This window comes from Rhineura floridana, chromosome 3, assembly GCF_030035675.1.
Source record: "Rhineura floridana isolate rRhiFlo1 chromosome 3, rRhiFlo1.hap2, whole genome shotgun sequence".
In the NCBI taxonomy this organism is placed as follows: Eukaryota; Metazoa; Chordata; class Lepidosauria; order Squamata; family Rhineuridae; genus Rhineura; species Rhineura floridana.
In genome coordinates, this window is record NC_084482.1 from 158,947,487 (window position 1) to 158,974,203 (window position 26,717).

The 26,717-nt window shown below is 40.5% G+C and overlaps 1 protein-coding gene across 2 annotated transcripts in view; it reads left to right on the forward strand.

Moving 5' to 3' along the window:
* Positions 1 to 26,717, forward strand: part of PLXND1 (plexin D1) — a 252,381-nt gene that overhangs the window by 100,671 nt on the left and 124,993 nt on the right. For both annotated transcript variants that reach the window (XM_061618475.1, XM_061618474.1), the window contains exons 8-9: positions 1,633 to 1,735; positions 20,476 to 20,580. In XM_061618475.1, the coding sequence (XP_061474459.1) occupies positions 1,633 to 1,735; positions 20,476 to 20,580 (208 nt within the window). The remainder of the gene's footprint in view (positions 1 to 1,632; positions 1,736 to 20,475; positions 20,581 to 26,717) is intronic.

The following is a 26,717-nucleotide window of genomic DNA, read 5'->3' on the forward strand; positions in this document are numbered from 1 at the left end:
TTCAGTAGGGGGAGAGATTATGAACTAGGTGATCTAAAAAAAAGTGTACATCTATCACCTAGGAGCAATTATTGTAGAGGGTTAACTAAGCAAGAACTACTTTGTTGTCAACCAGATAATTTAGGCCCTGGGCAGGATTTGGCAGGGAAGACTGTGCAGCTTGCCAAGATTTGCAGTGAAGGGGTCTTAGAGCATTTCAGACCATCTGGACATTTTGATGTTTTTTGGCATTTTTTCTTAAATGTGCTTAATATTTTTTTATCGGAAAGTTTTAGCATTAACCCTCAGAACTCTGCTTAATCATCGGGAAAGTCTACACATTTAAAGATTGATCAGTCTTAAAAACATTTCGCAGAGTTCATTATGTACAATGAACTTGAAGGTTAAGCAGCTCAGACCGATTTATGGAAGTAACTATGTATAAGCTTGCAAAGCCTGATTTTTCTTGCCACTAAGAAATTTCTTGCCACATGCCACTATCCCTAGAAGGTATCTTCCCTGTTCTTTCACATTATGTTCTTTAAACAATCAACCTTTGGAGACAACTGAGGGATAGTTACAGACGTATCTGAAATCTGAGGCACAGTGATATGGTATCACTTCAGTACAACTTCAGGAGCAACCTGATTTTTCCATTGGATGGATTGCCAGCCCCAAAGTTGGACGCAGTTGGTTCCCCAAGTATTACTATCCATTTTGCTATGCTTATGAGAAAGGAGATATGTCCTGCAGGGAGCAGCAGTGAAAAGAACAAGCAAGGGATACGGAGAGGCAGCTGTGGAGGAGATAGGAAGATACGGGTTTGGGAGGCAGTGTAAGGTTAATGACTTAGGGAAAACAGATCTAGTTGCCTTCTATAATAAACTGATTGCTTGGGTCAGCACTGAAAACATGACAGTAGCAAGCTTTCAGTGGGTGCATGCTGAGGAATGTTTTGTGGCTAAGAATGCTTGTTTATGCACATATATAGTCTTGTTAGCTACATTGTGAAGTGCTGCTTAAGGCCCACACTATGATCTGATTGTTAATGTATACTTTGTAGCTAAAAAGCCTGACTTTTTAAAAAAAATAAAAGTTTATATTTTTACCATTCTATCAAACAAACAAAATTAAAAGCCACTGTAGTTAGCTAATATCATGCAACATTAGCTTTAAAAGCAAAGGGTAATGTTAGCAAATCAGACATCATTGCCATAATGTTAGCACTAGCCTTAACATTTTTTTATCGGATAATAAAATGGTCAGGGGAGGGAGCAGTGATGGTGGTGTTAGCTCTACTCAAAGGACGTTTTATTTGCTGCTTTTTAATGGCAAAATTACCTGTGTGTGTACACTTGTGAATGCAGTATTTCCTGCAAAAGTCATTCCTGAAAAACAGCATAAGGGAAGTACCTCAAAAACAGATGTGGTATTAGCTCTCTGGTCCATGGGTTAAGTAGAATGGCAGAAGGACAATCTCTAGACCTCCTCACCAGGAAAAAAAAATGAGTGTTAGAATTTTTAAATTCAGTGAACGGACTTGTCACAAGACCATAATGAAGAACCACAGACTTGTAAAGGAAATTTAGCTCCATACAGGAGTCTATAAACTGGACTGAATTAGTAAATGTACATATCTTTTATGCATTTCAGGTGTATCAGCTGCCTCTCAGCTAAATGGAAGTGTTACTGGTGCACTAGAAAATACACCTGTGTCTCCAATTCAACTGAATGTGAAGACTCAGTACAGATGAATGTAAGTACATAATGCTAATACTTCTTTGTTTTAATGACACTAGGATTGTTTTATCCTTGATTGAGGGAAATAGAGGACATTGGTTTTAGAAATATTACAGAAATGGCAGTAGTTGGTGCAGTGTGTATGCAGAAGTTGAATATCGTGGTGGTGGTGGTGGAGTTTTGGAGGACTAGACCTTTGGACACAGATTTCCAATTGTTCCTGAATTACAGTTGGTTGCATAGCCTGCTCACTTTTTGGTATTCAAGCCTCTAGTACTTTGCATTTCCACATGTTTGTGCAAGAAACTAAATGGACAATGGGTTGGATTACTGTTGCCTATTTATTTAAAATCTGGCCCTCCAGATGTTGCTGAACTACAAATTCCATCATCCCTAGCAGGCATGGCCAATGGCCTAGAATGATGAGAGTTGTAGTTTGGCCACATCTGGAAGGCCAAAGATTCCCCACACCTGATTTAGCTTATGAGGGCCCCATATAGTAGTACTGTGAGTGATCCAGTGAGCCACATGGAAGGCTAGATGATTTTCAAAGGTCCTTCTTAATCTTAGTGGGCGTGTATTCTTTTTCTTTTTTTCATCTTTCACTGACCTTTCTTGACCTCTGAGTGTCGCATTTCATATGTGTGAAACAAGCATTATAATTCCTGTTGCTAAAACTTGTGCTGTGATGTTCAGTGATGAAAACTTCTCTCCTGCTCTGATGCATGTACAGTAGAGTATTTGTATTTAAGCAATTTATTCAGGTACAGGTTTGGAAATATGGACAGTTAAAAAAATACAGACAGTTATGTATTTAACAAAAGTATTCACCTTTCCTGGTTGTTCTGGCAGCTTTCTCCCTTGGTTCTTTACCATTAAAAATTGGAGCAGTATCTTTATTTCCACATACTTTGAAATGCCTGGATTTAGCAATAAAATAAATCTAGTAATACCTTGCAATTTTTAAGCATTTACTAGTTTATTGTGGGACATTAATAAAATGGCAGCTAACAAGCTAACATTAGTAAAATCACCAGTTTGAACAGGAAATCACCGTTATCCAAAATGTATCTCCTAATTATAGTGAAACTTGGCATAGGGTTGCTTTGTACATTAAACTGAGGTTAATTTACATAAATTGGCCTTTTAGCAATCAATTTACTGAGCATTTACATTTTAAATTGAATTCTACTCTGAACCTTCAGCTCTGATCTAAGCTTTTTTCATGTATATTGAGTCTCTCCTTGATTGTTTTCTTTAGAAGGGGCCTTGCTCTTTGTTATCCTTTCTACTTTCACTTCCCAATTTTCACTCTGCAAAATTATGTAAAAGTGCAAAATATTCCAAAAGAATTCATTATACAAATAGGATCTTATCAGTACAGTGTAAATTTATTAGATGTAGGGATCTTCATCTGTGGCTTCATAAAAATAGGCTTTGCTTTGTTCAATTATATTTTCCTCAAATAAATGTTAAAAGAGAACATTTAACTAATGCTTGTTAAAATCTACAGATTTGTAAAATCCTCCCTGTAAGCCTTTTGTAAAACCGATTATTATTATTGTTGTTATTATTTGTCATCATCATCATATATTAATCAACAACAACAATCACTTCCTGTGAGGCCTCCCAAAGCAATTTACAATATAATAACATATTAAAAGTTATTTATAGTAAAAACAATTGTACATATAAAAATAATTATAAATATAAAGATCCAATATAGATACCAAATGGAATAAAGATTTTAGAATGCTTGTTGAAAGAGGAAAGCAGACACCGAAAAGATGAATAGTAAAAGCAGATACTCAATTATTTTAATACTATAAATAGTATCTAAGGTGGCAGCCGGCTAACTCTCTGGCTGCTTTGAGCATAACTCTGAACCATAGTTTATTGCTACATGAATGAATGTCTTCCCCTCAGAGTTGCTGCAAGGTGGCGTTTGCAAGCACCACTTCCTGTTTTTAACCATCTGTGGTTATAACCGAAAAGGAAAAACTGGTTAGTTTAAATTATTGTTTATTGTAACAAGCCAGGGTCAAAATGTGGTTTATAATCTTGACTTGTTTAAACAAACCATAGTTTAAATGAACCAGTGCTCCCAATTTGGACTAAATGAGAAACCAGGAAACAGTTGTTTCCAGTCTCTTCACAGCCATACCAGTGGACGAGAGGGAAGGGATAAGCGCACAAGCCCAAAGCTTGTTGTTGCTCATTCACATAATGCTAAACCATTGTTGTGTTATGTACAAACTGTGCCGTTTCCCTCCTTGAGACATGCTGAACTCAAGCCCTCCTCAGGTATTATAATAAAGGGTTAAGGAAACACATGAGGGTGTAGTGGTGAAAAACATGCTAGTTCCATCCCCCACTGCTGTTTCCTTTGTCCTCCAACTCATCAAGAATGACTGTCTGAAGTTGGGAGCCTCCTGTACCCATGGAGGCTCCTCCACACATTTTAGAACTGCAATTCTTTATTGTAATGCCTGAAGAGGACTTAAGTTGGACTTACTTCTGATTAGACATGTAAAGGATTGTGCTGTGGGAAATTATTTTTGCCCTTCCCATCAGATAAAAAAAATTGCTCTCCACGCTGTTGAGAGGTTGGTTGAGACCTGACAGCAACATTGCTTATATAATTCTCTTGACAACTTGGCTTCAGAGCTTTGTCTTTGTTTTATCACTTTTCTTTACTTTTTCACTTAGCATGGCCAAGCAACCATTTTTATTTCTGCAGAACACCTTTTTTTTGTGGCCCTGTCACCTATGACAGAGCCAAAGTCACCTTCAAAAAGTGCCACATTTATGGAATTAAACTCCCCCCCCCAGATCAGACATTCATGCTTATTGGTTGATTTGTTTAGATGAGGAATATGACAACATTGTTGTCCTGTCTAGCAGACTAGAATTCATGGGATGGCTAGTTAAGGCCACCAGACAAGTGACCAGGAGGCAGCAGGCAAGCGACACTCTGCTCAGTGAAAAAGGAAATGTCCTGCATGTGGCCATGCTTTTAAGGAGGGGGGGTCAAGGGCAACAGAACCAAGGACAGATCCAAATAGCAGACAACTTGATATGTTATGTTCTAGAACCAGACTGATCTTCTATATTTATATACTAGGATCCACCACAGTTCTGAGGAGTTCAAATCTTAAAGGGACAGCACCTTCACTAGGAGTCTACAACTTATAAGGATGATAGATGTGATGTCTTCCCTTCCTTTCTACATTTGTAATTACTGGGTGTGCATGTATAGTAGTGACACTTTTTGTGTGAGAAGTTTTATTCTTTGGTAGCCTCCTTAAAAATCATCAGATTATAATGAAATAATTCCAGGCCAAAGTGTTCTTGCACAGACATTCCAAACCTCTCTATCTAAGGAGAGATGCAAGCATACCATCTCCAGTTTTGGCTTTAGAAAAATATGCTTTGCGTAGGAACAGAAACCCAACTGTAGGACTACATAGATGACCACTTAAAGATCACCATTACTGTTAAACAACCTGCTTTTATTGAAGAAGGAGGCTTCAATTTCTGGAGCAGAATTTCTTCCCATTTCTATCACATATATTCAGAGGAAGCATAACAGCTACATTAAAATGGCTTAGGCCCCAAATATCTGAAAGATTGGCAGAGGAGTAGTTCTTGGTAGTTCCACTTCCTGCAGAAGTTGGGAGTGGCAGAGGGTATTCTCTGGAATTCTCTCCCAATCAAGGTACATCTTCATTATGTAGTTTTCTTTGGCACCTTCATTATGTAGTTTTCTTTGTACGCTGAAAACATATTTCTTTACCCTGACACCCGCGATACATATTTTGGGACTAACCCTATAACCTTGATTGTAATCTAACTGTTTTTAATACTGTATTTTTAAATTGTTGTGACTTATCCTGGAACCTCATGGTGAAGAGTGGGTAAGAAATCGAATGAACAATAACTGCTTGCAGTTTACCAAGCTATAGAGCAAAGAAGATTAAGAGTTGGCTCTCTAATCTCACAAAACCTTGTTTGTATTTCTGCATGATACCTTGCAAAACTGAATAACCAGAGGAAGAAAACTCTGCTTTTCAGTTCCACAAACTGTCTTCTCCATGAAAGGATAATTCACAAGGCGTATGTTAGGCTTTCCTTAGCATTTCACACTTATTTCCTTTAGGAAAAGGATACCATTTTCAGTGGCCGCTTGACCACTGCTTCACCTTTTTTGGGAGTCTAGAATCCTTGCACTGTCAACAAAATGAGCCTCCTAAACTGTTGAGGATTAAACTAAGCAGATGAATCTAGGGCATCCAGAAGGTATCATCTTCAGAAGAGTTTGGCAAAGCTCATCTACAAACCCCTATGCTTACTTTTTATATACCTTTTAAATCTCCTTCAGGAATTGGTAAAAAATTTTGCTGCAGCGAGATGGACTAAAAGAAGTGAGTAAGAGCCCTGAAGATTTGCATTTATCTGAAATTCACAGAATAGTTTTAGTTAACAGATGTTACTTCCTGGGGAAAATATAGCAAGATTTCAAATGATGTTTCAGGGGCATGAACTGAATTTTAATAGTCAAGTATGTCAGCAGACTCTGACATAGTTACCTCAATCCCACAAACAAAAAAATCCTGCATTCATATAAACACACCTATTTGCATTCACAGACACCTGTGAGCCAACTTCTGTGTTACCACTGATATTTTTAAGACATCAATATATTACGTCCCAGTAGCAGATATAAGAAACTGTATGTTTGCTTCACTGCTGAGACATGCATTCAAAAATCTACCAGGCTGCTTTCATCAAATTCATGTCTCAGTACTGAAGCTGACACCTTGCCTAACTGTTCTCATGTTATATTTACATGTACATTTCTGTTTCTGTAAAATGTAATGTGAGAATCCCTCGTATTTGTATGAAAAATTGTAATGAATGGCCAGATAGATATTATACATTTATCTCAATTTTGCAGTCCTTTTCTGCTAGACCATAGTGCCAGAGAGCTGTACTGAAAATATACAGCTTATGTTTGGCAACCGACATTTCTTCTCTATCTTTGACACACTATTTTGTTTGAATGTCTCCCCCCCACCCCCTGGTTTCAGTGTCCTTAGTTCAAAATACAAAAAAAAAATTTTTTTTAACCCACCCAGAATTAGTGCCATTTTAGAGAGCTGCTTCACAGCCAAAGATGAAAAGCCCTGTTTCTATGCTCAGTAATAACAGACTAAAGGATTAAACACCAAATGTGAAAAGGCCTTTTCTATCTCGGGTACATTTAGGCAAGCTGTACCTGCTGAGCAACTGAATGTACCAGGTTCATCCACCTAGAATGTGTTTGCTGGGGTGATTAAACATCAGGATGTGTGGGCTGCGGAATTCATTTGGTTTCCTTGGACTGGAAACAAAAGACAGGAACACTGAAAAGAAGGTAGCTGCTAACCAGGATTATTTAATTTAACCCTCAATAGACGTTTACAAGGATCGTTTCTGTACATGCTAGCGATGAGCTGAAAAAGAGGCATCTGTTTTGCAGAATTTTTGCCCTCTGCCCAAAAGGGCATCCTGTTTTGGTAACCTTAGCTACTGGGCTAAGTTCAAGGTTCTACCTTTGGTGTACAAAGCCCTATACAGCTTGGGACCAGGATATCTGAAAGACTGTCTTATCCCTTATATACCCAGTCGATCAGTGCACTCTGCAGGCGAGGGCCTCCTGCAGATACCATCTTATCAGGAGGTCCCTTCTGCACAACATAGGAAACGGACCTTTACTGTAGTGGCACCTACTCTTTGGAATTCCCTCCCCTTACTCTGTTATCTTTTCAGTGCCTACTGAAAACCTTCCTCTTTCAACAAGCCTTTTAAGTAAAGACCTTATCCCAGTCTGCATCTGTGTTAGAATTGCTTTTAATATGTTTTAAATCTTTTTTTAAAAAGATGTTTTTAAAGCTTTTTTAAAAATGTTTTTAAAGATGTTTTCTTTTGATATATTTTAAAGTCTCTTTTTATGATTTTTTAAAATGTTTTTAGTGCTTTCGTTTGCTGCACTGGGCTCCTACTGGGAGGAAAAGTAACTTGCAGTTATTCTTCCCATTCTTTTGGGAAATGCTTTACCAAAAAAGAAGGAGAGCAATGTGGGTCAATTCCTTTTAAAAGGCAGTTGCCATTTTAAAGGAGGAGATCCATAGCTCAGTTCTTCACCCTCTCTTGGCAGAGTGCTCAAGAGTACAGAAGAGATTGATTGGTTGTTCAGAATGGGAAGTGATTTTTCATGGTGTGTGGCACCATGGTGCCCACTAGACCTGGTAGGGCTGCTATGGGGGCATGGTCAATGAGGTCATGGCCAAGGTTTGGTTTTCTCCTCATCCTCCTCCCTTGCAAACATACTGTGGACACTTAAGCATTACAATTTTGCAAATACCACCTAACTAAAAAGTAAAGTGTCTTACTTTGTTCAGAAGGGGGACCTGCTCTCACTGTTGCTTCTCAGATGGAAGAAAAGTTGTGTGACGTCCACTTGCTCTAGTTCTTTCCCTATCTTCCTCCTTGGCAAAGAAACAGTGGACACTTAAACATTGCAGTTTTAGTAATAGCACCTAACAGAACTTTGGTTCTATGCTCTTTCTCATGAGTTGCATAGTTAAATCATACCTTCTCAGTAGTGAACAGAAACCTAGATCTGCTTATTCAGTAATGCTCTCCCAGTTCTGTTTAAAACACACCCACACATGCACACACACACACACACACACAGGGCTTATCCAAACGGAGCGGGATAATCCACGGTTTCCATATTTGATTTGTCATCTGATAGTCCTCACTTTGCCTTTTAGTTCGCTCTTTCCCAATTAAAAAAAAACACTTTTTTGCACCCGCACCCGCAGTGGTAAGACCCCTACATTCTTTTCGCTTTTTCCAAGCTCCGCCTCTAAAACCTCCCCCTATCAACCAATTGGTCAGCAAAAAAATTACATATGCTCCTCTCTCCCTTTCCAACGAAGCACAATATGGTTGTAAAGGCTGCTGGTTGGTTTCACGCTTGCCTTGTTTGTATTTGCGATATTACACTTAAACGAAAGTATGCTTTTCTGCCTTTATTGACATTTAAGGAGATACACACGCTGGCAATTGCACTTATTTCTCCAGAAAAGCAAGAAACGTGTCAACCCCCCTCCTTCTCCCTTTCCTTCCCATGGAGAATGAAGCTTTCCGGAGCAGGCTTAAAACCAACCAGCAGCCCTTTTCTTGTTTGTATTTGCGATATTACACTTAACGAATGTATGCTTTTCTGCCTTTATTGATATTTAAGGAGATACACAGGCTGGCAATTGCACTTATTTCTCCAAAAAAGTAAGAAACGTGTCACACACCCCTCCTTCTCCCTTTCCTTCCAACGAGAATGAAATTGACAAACCTTTCCAAAGCAGGCATGAAACCGACCAGAAGCCCTTTTCTTGTTTGTATTTGCAATATTACACTTAAATGAATGTATGCTTTTCTGATTTGAAGCAAAAACCCCAGCAAGTAGAATGAAATTGACAAAGCTTTCCGGAGGCAGGCTGAAACCAATCAACCCCCTTTCTTGCTTGCTGTGCATTGCAGATCTCACCCAGAGTGGCCGCCCAGTTTGTAGGCTGGCAAAAAATAAAATGCATCTGCGCAGTAGTTGCAGACCCCCCCCCAACACCCCACCATTGTGATGATTGGTTCAATTTTCCCAGGCTTATTCTTGCACATGCGCAAAAGTGCAGATACATGATTGGCTGGAATGAGGAGAAGGGGCAAGGGGAAATGCCCAAGAACCGCCCATCAGCTGTAAAGTCCGCGGTATTGCATCCTAACTCCTGAAGGCACAGCGGATGATTCCCGATTTTAAACAGCAAATCGCATTTTTGCCGGTATTGCAAGGAGCGGATTTAACCCACGAAAATGCATAACAGCATGAGACGTCATTTGGACGACTGAAAAATAATGAACACACATAGTGGGCTTGTCACACATTTTGCAGTCGTCTGGATGAGCCCACAGTGAGTAGTTGCTGGAAACTCACATTGAGTAGGCACTACAAAAGACTTTAGTCCTATGCTTGCTGTCATGAGTCAGCCCCACAGAACACAGTGGTATTTACTTACTTTCGAATAAGTTGGAGAGGATTGTACTAGTGCTTAGAAAGTTCATTTTAAAAAGTCAGAAAATAATTCAAGTTCATCCAAATGCACTTTTAGTTCATAATAATTTCGGCCTGCCACATAACTGTTAAAGGCACAAGAGCGCTGCTCTCCCCCATTGCCAATCCTAAACCATGCAAAGAACTCAAGTGAAGAGTAAAAAAGAAAAGAAAACACACATTTGGTCAACTTGATATTATATTTTTAGATTAAAACATATTTAAAATGAGCACCTGTAATTGTATAAATGTAATGTTAAGGTGTTGGACTAGGACCTGGAAGACCAGGGTTCAATTCTACACCCACTTAAATGAATTCAGTGGGGCTTACTTCTAAGTAAAATGAATAGGATTATGTTAGTTACTATAGCTAAATCATATCTTCACCTCAGTATAGTTAACCATTACATATATGAGACTGTATCACTTCTATTGAGACAACAGCAAATATTACATTCAGGAATATTATATTTTATTTAAGCTATGCCTAGTTTATTCCCTGGTACACAGAAAGAACTTCCCTGACTTGCAGCAGTGTATTTAAGTATCATGAATAATGGTCATTGGCTGAAGATCTTCATGGTTTCTTTTAAAAAAAAATAAAACCAGTCCTTTAAACTGTAAACTGCTATTGCTCAGAGAAAAAGATGCCAGGTAGGGAAAATATGAAGCCAAAATGTTAGAAAAAAGAGTCACACTTTATGATCAATTCTAAATATTGTAGCAGGAAGTTCCACAAGTTCCTCCAGTATTCCACTAGTGCGGGCACTTGGACATTCAGTATCTCTAAACTTCTTGAATTTTATAAAAGCATGGATTTGTTTAATTCAAAATTTCTTCTCGTTTTGATCAACTACATCAACACAGATTGCACTTCCCCACTCAAAGTAAAATTGGGACTGAAAGTGTGCAATGACCTCATACATGCCTGCTGATTGGATTACCAGTGCCAAGATGTCTGTGTCATCATCCCCCATCATGAAAGGTTCAGAAAGAAAATAAAACATCTGCCCAAAGTACTGCTAAGCTTTTTCTTTTAATTAAAATAATTACAAGCAGTTATTGCTCTTATCACTAATAGGAGTTAATTATCTTGCATAAGCCCATATGATTATGTATGTATGTATTTATTTTTGTATTTATTTATTTATAAATCAATCAGTAAATAAGGGTTCAGGCCAACCCAGTTGGCCCTCAAGAATCTCCTCCCCCTTGACAATAAAAAGGCCCAGTCTGGCCCATGTAGAAACCAAATTCTCTCCTTCCTTCCTTCCTTTTGATGTCAACCAAAAAAATTTAGCTGCAGTTTGCCACCAAGAATCTCCTCTTTCTCCCACCCTGGCAATAAAGAAGGCCCAGTCCAACCCATGAAGAAACCAGTTTCCGCCCCTAATCCCCATGATGTCAGCCAAACATTTTAGCTCTTGTTTGCCACCAAGAATCTCCTCTTTTACCCCCCCGCCAATAATAAAGAAGGCCCAGTCCAACCCATGAAGAAATTCTTCCCCTATACCCCATGATGCCAGGCAAACATTTTTAGAGGTAGTTTGACAGCAAGAATCTCCTCTCCAGACTAGTCAAGTAATATGTCCAATAATATATTGTTAGCAAGTCTTTTCTGTGACAGTACTCACCAGTACAGACCACCAGTCCCTCTTTTCTGCCCATGCTGGCACCTACAGTACCTTTATCACAATATGAGTGCTGGCACTTCATTTTTTACCAAAAAATTGCTGACCATTAGTATAAGGCTATGAAGATTTGAAAGGAACCAGTGTTTTATCTCCATCTTCTATTTCTTTTTATCTTTTCTCATCTATTTCTTTTTAGAAACTTCCTAGCTACTTATTAAATCTCATATGCTCAACTGCACAAAGACTTATTTCACACTGCACATTTCACTATGCAGTATCAAAAAAAGTGTCTAGCTGCACATTAGAATAAACCCTGGAGTTTACCCCACCCCACCCCAGCTACAACAACTTTCATACAAAAAAGCAAACCCCACAAAATTTGGCATATTATTACCGTGCTTTTAATTATAACAGTTTCAAAACAAAACAATTGAACATAATAAAAACATCAGTGTGAAAACATATAGGTGGGCAGCAGTAAGATCAGTAAAGAGCTTAATGAAATTCTGAAAAAGGTTTTAGGGACCAGGCTGCAGGAGATGGCACCAAGCCAAGTTCTTGAGGTTTTGCTATTTAATAAATTACCTCAGTCTTGCAGTTCTGTATTGTGTGATGGAGGTCTTCTGCTCAAACAACAGTAGTTTCCCCCTTCCTTTGATGTTGGGGAACAGTAGCTCTATAGACTCAGGCCACATATGCATCTTACATTCAAAGCACTATGGTACCACTTTAACAGCTGTGACCTTCCCCAAAGAATCCTGGGAACTGTATTTTGTTCAGGGTATTGAGAGTTGTTGGGAAGCCCTTATTGCTGTCACACAACTACAATTCCCAGAGTGGTTTAACAATTAGTTCCTCTTCCAGGGAACTCTGGGAATCTTATCATTAAAACATAGAATTGCAAAGTTGGAAGGGACCCATAAGGCCATCGAGTGCTCACTGTAGGAATCCCAACAGGTGGCTGTCCAGCTGCCTCATGAATGCCTCCAGTGTTGAAGAGCCCACCACCTCCCTAGGTAATTGGTTCCATTGTCATATCGCTCTAACAGTTAGGAGGTTTTTCCTGATGTTCAGCTGAAATCTGGCTTCCTGCAACTTGAGCCCATTATTCTGTGTCCTTTACTCTGGGATGGTCAGGAAGAGATCCTGACTCCCCTTTGCGTGGCAATCTTTCAAGTGCTATCATATCTCCCCTCAGTCTTCTGTTCTCAAGGCTAAACATGCCCAGTTCTTTCAGTCTCTCCTCAAAGGGCTTTGTTTCACAGTCCCCTGATCATCCTCATTGCCCTCCTCTGAACCTGTTCCAATTTGTCTGCATCCTTCATAAAGTGTGGTGTCCAGTACTCAAAATGGAAATGGACTGCTTTCAAGTCAATCCCGATTTATGGCTACCCTATGAATAGGGTTTTCATGGTAAGCGGTATTCAGAGGGGGTTTACCATTGCCTCCCTCTGAGGCTAGTCCTACCCAGTTGGCTAGGGCCTGCTCAGCTTGCCACAGCTGCACAAGCTAGCCCCTTCCTTGTCCGCAACTGCCAGCTGGGGGACAAGTGGGCTCCTTGGGACTATGCAGCTTGCCCACGGCTGCACAGGTGGCAGGGCATGTAACCCCTGAGCCACTCACTGTGGGGGTGATCTTTAGCTGACCCTTGACACCCAGGAGACAAGAGCGGGGATTTGAACTCACAGACTCTGGACTCCCAGCCAGGCTCTCGTCTCCACTGTGCTATACCAGCTGTGTCCAGTACTCAAGATGAGACCTAATCAGTACCAAATAGAGGGGAACCAATACTTCATATGATTTGGAAGCTATACATCTGTTAATGCAGCCTAAAATAGCATTTGCCTTTTTTGCAGCTGCATCATACTGTTGGCTTATATTCAGCTTGTGATCAACAACAATCCCAAGATTATTCTCTCATGTAGTATTGTTGAGCCAAGTATCCCCATCTTATAACTGTGCATTTAGTTTCTTTTTCCTAGATATAGAACTTATCCCTGTTAAATTTCATTCTGTTGTATTCAGCCCAGTGCTTCAGTCTATCAAGATCCCTTTGGATTTTGTTTTGGTCTTCCATGGTATTAGCTATCCCTCCCAATTTTGTATCATCTTTAAATTTGATAAGCATTCCCTGTACTTACTCATCCAAGTCATTAATAAAAATGTTGAAGAATACTGGCCCCAGGACCGAACCCTGTGGTACCTGACTCATTACCTCCCCCCAGTTTGGGAAGGAACCATTGATAAGCACGTTTTGAGTACGATTCTGTGGCCGTGGATCCACCTGATAGTTGTTCCATCCAGCCCACATTTAGCTAGCTTGCTAATCGACATATCATGGGGCAGTTTGTCAAAAGCTTTGCTGAAGTTGAGATATATTATGTCCATGGCATTCCCACAATCTATGAGGAAAGTTACCTGATTGTAGCTCTGGAAGGGTGTAGCACCCTTAACAGTTCCCAGGATTTTTTTTTGGGGGGGGGAAGCTATGACGTTAAAGTGGTATGATAGTGCTTTAAATGTTTGGTGTGAATGTGACCTCAGTGAAAGTCCTTTCATCAGCAATGAAGAGAATTGGGGCAGCCCCTGCTTACATGGAGCTCTGTGCATGAATCAAAACCTTGGAGAATTTTGGATTGCAGCAAATGTTTTGGCTAGTCCAAGTGAAAATCCTGAGGTATCAAAGCAATAAGAAGAATTAGTTCATATATTTTTATGTTACGCTGGTAGTGCACAGTACATTCAGCTCTGCTGCCAATTGCAGAATGCCATGTTCTGTGATATTAGAGTTTGCTTCTTCATACTAGAAGAATAGTGATTAATTTGCAGGAGAAGGCTAATAGCATTTTCAGTGACTTGCAGGAGAGGTTGGAAATGGAACAACACAGGTGGTTTTAAAATACTACCGTAAGCCTTTCTTTCCTTTTTCCTTTTTCCTTTTTCCTTTTTGAATGACACTTAAGGAAAAGGTTTTCCCTGCCATCTGATCGCCTCCGAGCCACAAGCAATTTCTGTTTTAAGCAAAGTCCTACTGTGGGGGAGGGGAGAACAGCGATGGTGGAAAATTGTATTAGCTAGGTGGACAGGCAGGAGACAAACATGGATACAGGCCCTTCTCCTTGAGGCAGCCACAAATGAAAGAAGCAGCTGAAATGTTCTATTGCACAGGGCAGGAGAAGAAACCATGAGGCAGTGAGTTAATCTGTTCCCTATTTGTTTTCCTAGCAATCTGAGCTGGCTTTGTTGACATGCAAGGACACACAAAGCTGTTCCATTTCCCTGTTGAGTTTGCCAGCATTCCCCCCACCTCACAATAAGGAGACTCATGGACTCTCCACTCCCTCTTTGTTGATTTACTTCTCTACTTGCATATATCTGTTATTTAATCTTCATGCTGAAGCAGCCTGGAAAGGTGCATGGCTAAGATCAGTGTCCTAATAAACCTTGAAACATGTTTTTCTCCTTCAAATGAGCACTTTTAAGATAAATGAGAAGCCTTGTAGATAGGCTTAGAAGAAGAAGCTAAGGGAGAGGCAATCTGCATGCAAGGAGTTCCCAGTGCTTTTGCAGCATTTGTGATAGAGAAGTATTCTACTGCTTATCTTTTTAAGTGTTACAAGGCCCAGTTCTTCAGTTGTCTCACTCTGGAGTAAATCATATGTCAGTCAATGACAGGAGAATCAACCTTTGCACACCATGGAACATGGTGCTTTCAAGGTTAACTAACACAATATATTTATGCATGTTTTGTGGACTTTTTATATATTAGCATGTGAGGTACACCTGACTTCTTAGGGAGTTTTATATATATATACATATATGTGTGTGTGTGTGGGAGGGGAGATTGTCAGAAGTGGCCAGGGCTTTCAGACTTGTGCTCTGTAGTCCTTTGTGGTTAGCTACACAGGACTGCACACTGAAGAGTTTCCTTCCTATAATGTTCTCCCTGGCTCCAAAGAGACATTACCTGTCCAGATGGCAAATCATTGGTCTCCTCTGACCTTGGTAATACTATAAAAAATTCTGGTAAAGCCTGGGCAATCAGTTTGGCCATTCATCTCCCATTCCTGGCTTTTATTGCTCTGCCTCCTAGATTTCTCTCAGGCCCCGATCCCAGTGATTCCTACCCTCCCCCATCCTGCCAGCTCTCTGGGCTGCCTGCAGCCCAATATCATAAAATTATGTACTCTTTAGAGAAGTTTGAAACAGTAGAAGAGATTCCTGCAATCTCTTGTCCTTGTCTAAACCCCAACACAAATCAGGTATCAATCTCCCTCCCCCCCTAGCGCTCTCTCTCTCTCTCTCTCTCTTCATGCCACAGGACTAGAGGAAGGAAAGAGGGTTGATTACAAACAGATTAATCTCTTGAGTAATCAGTATGAATCTCTGATAAAGCAGCTTGATGGGAAGAGGGAATATCCCGAGGGCAGTTCATTCATTGCAAGCCACATTTGGAAGGTTTATGATAGCTTGATGAGCTTTGATGCCAGGCAGTCACAAGTCCTCAGTAACCTATTAGAATTCTTTGAGAGTGTCAACAAGCATATAGATAGAGGTGATCCAGTGGACATAGTGTACTTAGACTTTCAAAAAGCGTTTGACAAGGTACCTCACCAAAGACTTCTGAGGAAGCTTAGCAGTCATGGAATAAGAGGAGAGGTCCTCTTGTGGATAAGGAATTGGTTAAGAAGCAGAAAGCAGAGAGTAGGAATAAATGGACAGTTCTCCCAATGGAGGGCTGAAGAAAGTGGAGTCCCTCAAGGATCGGTATTGGGACCTGTACTTTTCAACTTGTTCATTAATGACCTAGAATTAGGAGTGAGCAGTGAAGTGGCCAAGTTTGCTGACGACACTAAATTGTTCAGGGTTGTTAAAACAAAAAGGGATTGTGAAGAGCTCCAAAAAGATCTCTCCAAACTGAATGAATGGGCGGAAAAATGGCAAATGCAATTCAATATAAACAAGTGTAAAATTATGCATATTGGAGCAAAAAATCTGAATTTCACATATACGCTCATGGGGTCTGAACTGGCGGTGACCGACCAGGAGAGAGACCTGGGGGTTGTAGTGGACAGCACGATGAAAATGTCGACCCAGTGTGTGGCAGCTGTGAAAAAGGCAAATTCCATGCTAGAGCTAATTAGGAAAGGTATTGAAAATAAAACAGCCGATATCATAATGCCGTTGTATAAATCTATGGTGCGGCCGCATTTGGAATACTGTGTACAGTTCTGGTCGCCTCATCTCAAAAAGGATATTATAGAGTTGGAAAAGGTTCAGAAGAGGGCAACCAGAATGATCAAGGGGATGGAGCGACTCCCTTACGAGGAAAGGTTGCAGCATTTGGGGCTTTTTAGTTTAGAGAAAAGGCGGGTCAGAGGAGACATGATAGAAGTGTATAAAATTATGCATGGCATTGAGAAAGTGGATAGAGAAAAGTTCTTCTCCCTCTCTCATAATACTAGAACTCGTGGACATTCAAAGAAGCTGAATGTTGGAAGATTCAGGACAGACAAAAGGAAGTACTTCTTTACTCAGCGCATAGTTAAACTATGGAATTTGCTCCCACAAGATGCAGTGATGGCCACCAGCTTGGATGGCTTTAAAAGAAGATTAGACAAATTCATGGAGGACAGGGCTATCAATGGCTACTAGCCGTGATGGCTGTGCTATGCCACCCTAGTCAGAGGCAGCATGCTTCTGAAAACCAGTTGCCGGAAGCCTCAGGAGGGGAGAGTGTTCTTGCACTCGGGTCCTGCTTGCGGGCTTCCCCCAGGCACCTGGTTGGCCACTGTGAGAACAGGATGCTGGACTAGATGGGCCACTGGCCTGATCCAGCAGGCTCTTCTTATGTTCTTATGTTCTTATGTCCATTCACCATCTCTCCCTCTGACAAGAAGGTAGCCCAACAACACAAACCACATCGTCAATATTTTCCCTTGTGCTGTTCAGACTCATTAAGGAACAGCAGGAGACCTAACTACTGTTCTTACTTTCTCTAAAAATTTATGCTAATGAGTTAAGAGCCCCACAACTCTTTCAAATCCTGCAGTACGCAGAAACCTGGGATGTGGTGGTGGGTCTTCTGTCACTTGTGCTGCAGTTTAGAGAAGTTTGAAACAGTAGAAGAGATTCCTGCAATCTCTTGTCCTTGTCTAAACCCCAACACAAATCAGGTATCAATCTCCCTCCCCCCCAGCACTCTCTCTCTCTCTCTCTCTCTCTCTCTCTCTCTCTCTCTCTCTCTCTCTCTCTCTCTCTCTCTCTCTTCATGCCACAGGACTAGAGGAAGGAAAGAGGGTTGATTACAAACAGAGTTGGCTAGTAAACCATGCCAACATGTATGGACCTCTGTAGGGTCAGGATGCTGTGGAAGAATAGACAACTTGTTTGACTCAGATACATCCCTTATATGCAGTAATGGCCCGTGGCTCCATGTCAGTGGGGCAGTGGAACTTTCAAGGAGCTGCTCAAGTGCTGGATCACCTTGGACAGCGCCTTGAAAGTTTGGACTAAAACCCGGAGCAGATTCCACTGACCCACTGATATGGATAATAAATTAAATGATGATGATGATGGAGCCTCCAGCTTCCACTGCTATCTGGGTTATCCTCTTTCCCTTATACTCCACTAGAGCCTTTCCCTTATATAAATACTCAACATGCACCCACCGGCTGTTATTTCATTGGAGCAATGGGTGTGACTTTCCATATATGGCTACCATGGTACTACATCCGCTGTGATACAGCATAGGTAGATTGATAACTGTATGATTGTGAGGGAGAGGAAACTGTTTGATCCATTTTCCTAATGGAAGCAACTTTCCCTAGTCCCATTACAAATCTGAACATGAACATGGTGAGGCCAGACTTAGGTGAAGCTTCTGACTATGTTAGTTTACTTCTAAGAGAAACTGCTTCCCTGCCCCCTCAGATAATTTTAAATGGCTTCATGAATGTGGCTGGAGATGTGCACCCATTCATTCATGTAGTATCTTTAAAAAAAAATTATAATATTTTAGTATGGAAAATGTGTTGCTCTTTATTGGCACTACGCAGTCAGTGTTCATGGTAGTTTCAGCGTATTGTACGCTCCTTTTTTGCAACAGTGCTGAACGTGCTTTTGAGGGCTTATTTTGGCTTTATCAAGGCACTTATTTGCTACAAAACCTACAGGAACACTTTGTGCAAAGGTTGGACTTGGCTTGACAATATAATGATAATGTGTATATGACTGGCAATCAAAACTCTACCATTCCACCTCTAAGACTCTGAAGAGTTTTTGTCTGTAGATAGCCACATACATACAGTGCTGAAATTCAGCACAAAATGCATGATAAAACTGACAAGATGTTTTGTTTCTTACTGAGAGGATTCTTGGTGGAATTGCTGTAAATACACTGTATTTTACTATTTGGTTTCATTCTTCTAGTACAGTAATGGCTATAGTAGCTACCTCAGAGTGGCAGCTGATGAGAGCATATGGTTTTCCTTTTAATTTGTGAGCAAATTAATTTCACTGTGAAAAATGCCAGATTGATAACACAGTTGTCTGAAGTCTGAAAGCTTAGTATTTATCTATAGAACAGAAAATGAATAGGAAGTAAGAGTGCAAACCTCATACTCTCACATCGAGGGAGGATGTTGGTGAAGTTTCTTCTGTTTTCATACTAAGATGTGCTTGGTGTATGCAAGAAAAAGTGCCACCTCACACCAGTCATGCACTTGTCACCTGCCCATTGAGTTCAGAATGATGATGATGATGATGATTTCCATTTATAGACCGCTTACTATCTAAAAGATCTCAAAGCGGTTTACAATAGAATACACAAGGTACAATAAAAAAATATCAAATTAATTTACAAAGCAAAATACATAAACAATATCCATATATATAAACATATACAAAAAGACAGTATAATAGTTAGAATTCACCAAGGGAAGCCCGTAAGCCACCCTCCCCACTCTATGAAAATGTCAGAAAACTGAAATTATGTTGACCATGGAGGAGGGCTACAAGCAAGTGAAAGGTTATCGTTTCCCTGGTGCGGCGTGCTGCCATTTCTCTTGCCTCTCCTTCCTCGGGGGGGGGGGGAGCACATGCCGGCTGCGAGGCTCCAAGACTCAAACCTCAGTGGGCCTGTGTGTCCATTGTTCTGAAGGCAGAGCATTTCTCCGGGAGGCAGGTTGTGTCAGAGAGCAGGACGGGCTTTAGCTGGGGGCTAAAGAGGGTGGCCGTTGTGTTGATATTGATGAGGGACTGCATGTAACCCCCACAATAGGGAAAATCAGAGGCCCACTCTGCCTTGTCTGCATAGCTCCAGTGACTGGTCCTGTGGCCAGGAGGACCTGCCTCTCAGGGAGCCCTCTCGGAATCTTCCTCGCTGGTGTCTCTGTCTGCACCAGCTAGTTGGCAGAGGAGGAGGAGGAGGAGGTGGTGGTGGCGGTGGCGGGAGAAGTCCAACCCCAGGTGCGCATCCTCATCATGGCTCCACGTGGGGTCTCTCCTATCCCGTCGGAGCGTGCAAGCATCATTTTGTGCTGTGTCTCAAGCTCCTCCAGCTCCACATCCTGCTCTCTAAAACTTTCCACTATTTCAGCTCTCTTAAAGCATTTCAGTTCTTGTCATCTATCTCCCATATAAAGTAGAGGACTTTTACTGACAATGCAGAGATTAAATTGATAGAATTATTTTATTAAGGCTGCAGTTCTGAGTATGCTTACTAGTGAATAAGTCCCATTGGCCATAGAGGGACTTACTAGTAATTCTTAATAGGATTGGACTGTAAGTCTATGAGCAAGAAACTTATTATGTAAGTTGAGACTTACAACATGTTATAAGTTGGGGCTAACAATGAATAAACTTTAAGGATGTAGTGGCAATACTATTTTCATAATTCTGTTGCTTTAAGTGTCAAGAAGGCTCGAAGTTAACTTTCCATATTAATGTTCATTTCTTTTGTTTTAACAGAACAGATCTGATTGTCCACAGATAGTGCCTTCTTCTGTTGCACCAGCATCAACAGGGGCTTCCCAGGACATTGTCATCAATTTGAAGAATGCTGCCTTTATAAAGGTAATAAAACAAATAAGCATTGCAGAAAAGCTTGAATTCACACAGCAGATAGATTCTACATTTACACTTTGAGTCAGAAAATTCAGATGGCTAATGAAATACCAATCTCTGAGCATAAATTAAATGAAGTTAATACATGACTTAATGGCAGAAATAGTCATCACAGCAAATACCTTAATAGAAAACAGTCACTTTGGCAAACTACTGAGTGGCTTAAACAGAAAGAAGAAGATGTGCCTTGTATGCAGACATTCTCTAGAGATCTATCTCATGTCATGCAAGAACCTTCATGATATTTATACAGTAGGTGGATTTATAATATTGTAAAGCTTTGACTAGAATAGAATGTTTTGGGGGAAATCAACTTCATACACTTGAAGATATTTTTTCCAAATTCCACTCAGTGAACTTTGCAGGTGTGCAACTCTCACAAGGGAATGTACACCAAGGCATTTTCTCTGCCATGAGCCTCATGTTTGAAAAAGAAAAAAAGCAGCTTGTTAATAACAAGTGGCAAAATCTATGACTGAAATTGAATCAAGACCAGAAATATGGACATAATTCCTTTGTCCTCTGCAAATCACACTCTTGTTGATGATATGCATTTTAAAATTTTCTTTTCATTTTTCTGACACGTGAATAGGATCAGGCAAATAATTTTAGGATTATGGCTCTGTGTGTTATTAGTATTACAGCATTATGTGTTTGAGATACATTCGTAGACTATTTAATATTCTTAGACTATGGGAGGCTAGGAACAAATGACACAGAAGAATAATTCATTTGTATCTTATGCTTTTGTGCTTTTCGTTTGAAGAATCCACAAGCTGCTATTATATTAGCTCTTAAAAATAGTATTGGAACTCCTCTGCTGGGTTAGGCTAGTGGTTCATCCTGCCCAGTATTATACAGCCAGCATGGATATTTCACATTCCGCAATGTTAAATTGAAAATACTCCATGCCATTCTGATGCTTCCTATAAACTCCTTTCAAAACAAAACGTATAGTTCTGAACTCAGAAACACTTGCTTAACAATTTCCTCAATTTTCATGGCGATAAACAAAACAGTCAGAAAGAATCAAGAGTTCAAAGTCTAAAGAGAGAGACAGAAACCCAGGGCACTTTTGGACTTTTTTCTCTTGAGTTCTTATAATCTGTTCAAATTCATTAAAAATCAGCCATGTTCACAGAGTACCTGTAATCCTGTTACTTACCTTGCCTAATACACTGACCTTCATCTTCCGTAGTTTAAAAGTTAAAAAAATGCCTGGCTGATTTTTAATTAATTTAATAAATTTTGCATTGAACTGAATGATAATGTCGGGCATGCTCAGTAAGAACCAACTGTCAGTGTTCTAAAAGTCAGACTCACAGCTGCTTGGCTTGCCAAATCAGGGAGCCACACCCACACCAGACTTTTATTTCACGTGAGACAGTCATGGCTTCCCTCAGAGAATCCTGGAAAGTGTAGTTTGTGAAGGGTGCTGAGAGGAGACTCTTATTGCCCTGAGAGAGCTCCAGTTGCCAGACTGGTTTAACAGCTGCTCTGACTGAAGCTCTGTGAGGGGAACAGGGCATCTCCTAGCAACTCTCAGCACCCTTCACTAACTACACTTACCAGGATTATTTGAGAGAAGCCATGACTGTCCAGAGTGAAATAAAGGCCTGGTGTGGATGTGGCCAGGGACAGCTTTGATTTAAATTTGGCTGCGAGGCTACTTGTGCCTGCTGTAGAATAAAAAGGTGGGGGAAATGCTGAAAAGTAATGATACTGTTCACAATGTTTTCCTTTTGGAAAGGAAAGGAGTTTCCCCTCTGTCCAGTGCCCACCCACCCAGTCTCCTACCCTACCCCTCCTCCTACCCTCCCTGCCGCTCCCCTGGATCAGTATTGGACTACAACCTGGGAGACCAGGGTTTGAATCCCCACACAGCCATGAAGCTCACTAGGTGACCTTGGGCCAGTTACTGCCTCTCAGCCTCAAAGAAAGGCAATGGTAACACCACCTCTGAATACCGTTTACCATGAAAACTCTATTCATAGGGTCATCATAAGTCGGAATCGACTTGAAAGCAGTCCATTTCCATTTTCAAACATGATTGCACAGAAATAAATCCCATTGAACTCAAAAAGTATGCAGCTGATCAAACCCACCCTCCCTTCCGCTTCCCCTTCCCTCCCCTCCCCCTTCCCTGCCCTCTCCATTCCCCTCCCCTGCCCTCCCCCCTTCTTCCCCTTCCCTCCCCTCCCCCCTTCTTCCCCCTCCTCCTCCCCATGGTCAGTTTTACCTATCTTAAGCATGGGAGTAAATGCCATTGAACTTAATAAGCATGCAAATGATCAAACCTGCCCTCCCCTGCCCCTTCCTTTTCCCGTCCCCCTCCAATCCCCTCCTTCTCTCTCCTCTCCCTTCCTCCTCCCCTTCCCCCTTCTTCCTCCTTCTCTGTCCACTCCAGCCATCCCTCCCTCCCCCCTGGTCAGTTTTACCTATCCTAAGCATGATTGCACAGGAGTAAATCCCACTGAATAAGCATGCAAATGATCAATCCATTCTCAGCAGACTTGCACAGGATCCCATTTCTTACCTCCAGAATTAAAAAGCAGAGAAATTTACTAATAGGCAAAAAAACCTTGCAGTTTATGAATGTACCTATAGCCCACAGATATTTCAAACTTTAAAAAGCGGGGAAATTGGGCAGCTATAGTGAATGCACCAGGGGAGCAGGAGACCTGACCTCCTCTCTGAGATATTGGACTGCCCTACAGAGTTGTCAAAATGCAAACACCATTTGGGTTGGTCTTTCACAATCCAATCCACTTCCTTTGTGGCTTGGAATAATTTGGTAACATATAGGTACATTCTTAAACTGCAAGCTTTTTTGCCTATTTGTGAATCCTCTCTCTCACTGACCAGGTCTGGGTATTTTAGGGTGCTTTAGTATATATTATATTTATGCAGTACTCCATTCCCAGCTGTCCATCCTGATCCTCTAGTAGTTTAAGGTATTAGGGATAACTAAGTTATAGTGTGAGTATACGTAAGAACATCCTACCTTTAGAAAGACAGTGTGGTGTAGTGATTAGAATGTCGGACTCTGACATTCTTGGGCCAATCACTGCCTCTCACTCTAACCTACCTCATAGGATTGTAGTGAGGATAAAATGGAGAGGGGAGAACCATGCATGCCACCTTGAGCTTCTTGAAGTGGGATTTAAATGTAATAAATACATAAATAAATAAAGCTTCTTCCTCTCAAGTTTCTAAGATGGATCACCATGGGTTATATGCTTAATCAGCAAATGCCACATGAATTAATAAGCAGGAGGAAATATTTTGATAAAAGCTAGCATTTAGAGAGAGCTTTTATGTCTCATTGTGGGTCATGATTTTAAATGATCATGTGCAATTCCAGGCCTAATTTAAATGTGGGTTTGCCTGAAAAGGACTTCCCCAGATTATAACTGTGCTTGCATATAGCCTGTCCTTTTTTGTTCATAGCAAAGCAGTGTTTAAAAAACTTCCTAAAGGGGCTTTATTGACAGTTTTTGAAATAGCTGCAGTACCCAACAGAAGAACTTAACAAGTCTTAGACAAAGGGACACTTTGCTTGCAACAGTAGCAAAGAAAACTCTTTATACTGTAACTTTATTACAGTTTCTTCCCTAAGGTCTGGCACTGGTAAATAAGGAGGTGCCCTTATGTTGGCAGCAAAAGAGAAGGGGAGGAGCCTTCCTCTGGGGTGCTGCAAGGTTACTACAGGGGAGAAATACTGTGTGTAACTTGATAAGAGGTTAAATAAACAGGAAAGGTACTGAAGAAACTCAGCTTCCAAATGGCAAGCAACTCCAGACAACTACCTTACAGTCTGGTTTTCTCTCAGCCTGTCTGCAAATACTAGAGAAGATTAGCGACACTGCATTTCTTTGGGAAAAAATGTAATTCATGATTTCTTTATATATATGAACAGACACACAAAAGTGAAAGTCATTGGATGAAATCACACATGTATTTCTGAGCTCTCTGATGATTACCCATGAATCTTCCTGCTCTATGGTATTGCACTGTAATGTGCAGTACTATTATTCACAAGAGATGGCTTTCCCACTTTAAATTCACCATGCTTCCCCACCAGTTAATGTGGGAAAAGACATTACCCCACTGTCACCATTATTGTTAAAATTTCTAGCCCAGGGCGGCAAACAAGGAACAAAACACTAAAAACAACTTAAAATATCTTTAAAAAAAAATCTTAAAAATAAAACATCTTAAAAACATCTTTTTAAAAAAAAAAAACTTTATAAAAATCTTTAAAAGCAATTTTTATCAATTTTACTTATTTTATGTATGATTTGTTTTTATGTACACTGCTTAGAAATTTGAATGATTAAGCAGCATATAAATAAAATAAAATAATAGTAGATTAGGATGCAATCTATGATGTGGTTTTTCACAGTCTGCCCCACATAACTGTTTCCCATCTCTGGAATTATTCCAGCAACATTCTAGAATAGGAAATCAAGGTGGTGTTAAGAGCTATTGCTTTAGTTTTAAATGCAAGAGTGGGGGAGTGCTGCTAATCAACAGGTGGCAGCTTTTAAAAGCGGTATTTTATAACACTTGGTGGTGGACAGATGAAGATGGTCTACCCCTGGAGACTAATTCCACTGGATTCCCGAATGCCCTGGGGGAGTTTCCAGTAGATAGAGCAGCTGAGCCTGTTGAAGCCTTTGCCACACTATGGAAGCATGAGACAAGTCAGGCTCTTAATACAGTTGCCCCTGAGTGCCCTCTTTGGCATTGTGGAGGCCAGTTTGCACCTTTGTACACCAGTAAACTAAGGGCAATAAAACAGGCCAGACAATGCTAGAGCACAAGTAGCAAAATATATGCTGTTACTGGCTGATCAGACATGAGTAAAAGAACATAATTGTGCCTGTTGTGTGGTGGTAAAGGCAGCAAAGAAGGTCCACTTCTCCGCCTCCATCGCATCCTCAAGTAGCCAACCAGTGGAGCTTTTTCATATTGTCTGGGGTCTTGCTACAAGTTAGTGAGATGGAATCTGTCCAAATTTTGACAAAAAATTGTCAACAAATATGGAAAAGAAAACAATGGTCCACAGACTGGAAGTGTTCAATTTACATCCCAATTCCAAAGAAAGGGGATCCCAGAGAGTGCAGTAATTGTCAAACTATTGCCTTAATATCCCATGCAAGTAAAGTAATGCTCAAGATTCTATAACAAAGGCTCTTACCATATATAAAGCAAGAAATGCCAGATGTCCAAGCTGGATTTAGAAAGGGAAGAGGTACTGGAGATCATATTACAAACATACGTTAGATAATGGAACGGACCAAGGAATTTCAGAAGAAAATCACCCTGTGTTTTATAGATTACAGCAAAGCCTATGATTGTATAGATCACAAAAAACTATGGAATGCTTTAAAAGAAATGGGGGTGCCACAGCTTCTGATTGTCCTGATGCGCAACCTATACTCTGGACAAGAGGCTACTGTAAGGATAGAATATGGAGAAACCGACTGGTTCCCAATCAGGAAGGGTGTGAAACAGGGTGTATTTTATCACCCTATTTGTTTAATCTATATGCAGAACATATACAGAAAGTAGGATTGGACCAAGATGAAGGAGGTGTGAAAACTAAAGGGAGAAATACCAATAATTCAAGATACGCAGACAATACCATAATACTAGCAGAAACTAGTAATGATCTGAAACGAATGCTGAGGAAAGAGGAAAGCACAAAAGCAGGACTACAGCTGAATGTCAAGGAGACTAAAGTAATGACAACAGAAGATTTACTTAACTTTAAATTTGACAATAAGGACCTTGAACTTGTCAAGGATTATCAATACCTTGGCACAGTCATTAACCAAAATGGAGACCTTAGTCAAGAAATCAGAAGAAGGCTAGGACTGGGGAGGGCAGCTGTGAGAGAACTAGAAAAGGTCCTCAAATGCAAAGATGTATCACTGAACACTAAAGTCAGGATCATTCAGACCATGGTATTCCCAATCTGTGTGCGGATGTGAAAGTTGGACAGTGAAAAAAGCGGATAAGAGAAGAATGAATTTGAAATCATTTGAAATGTGGTGTTGGAGGAGAGTTTTGCAAATACC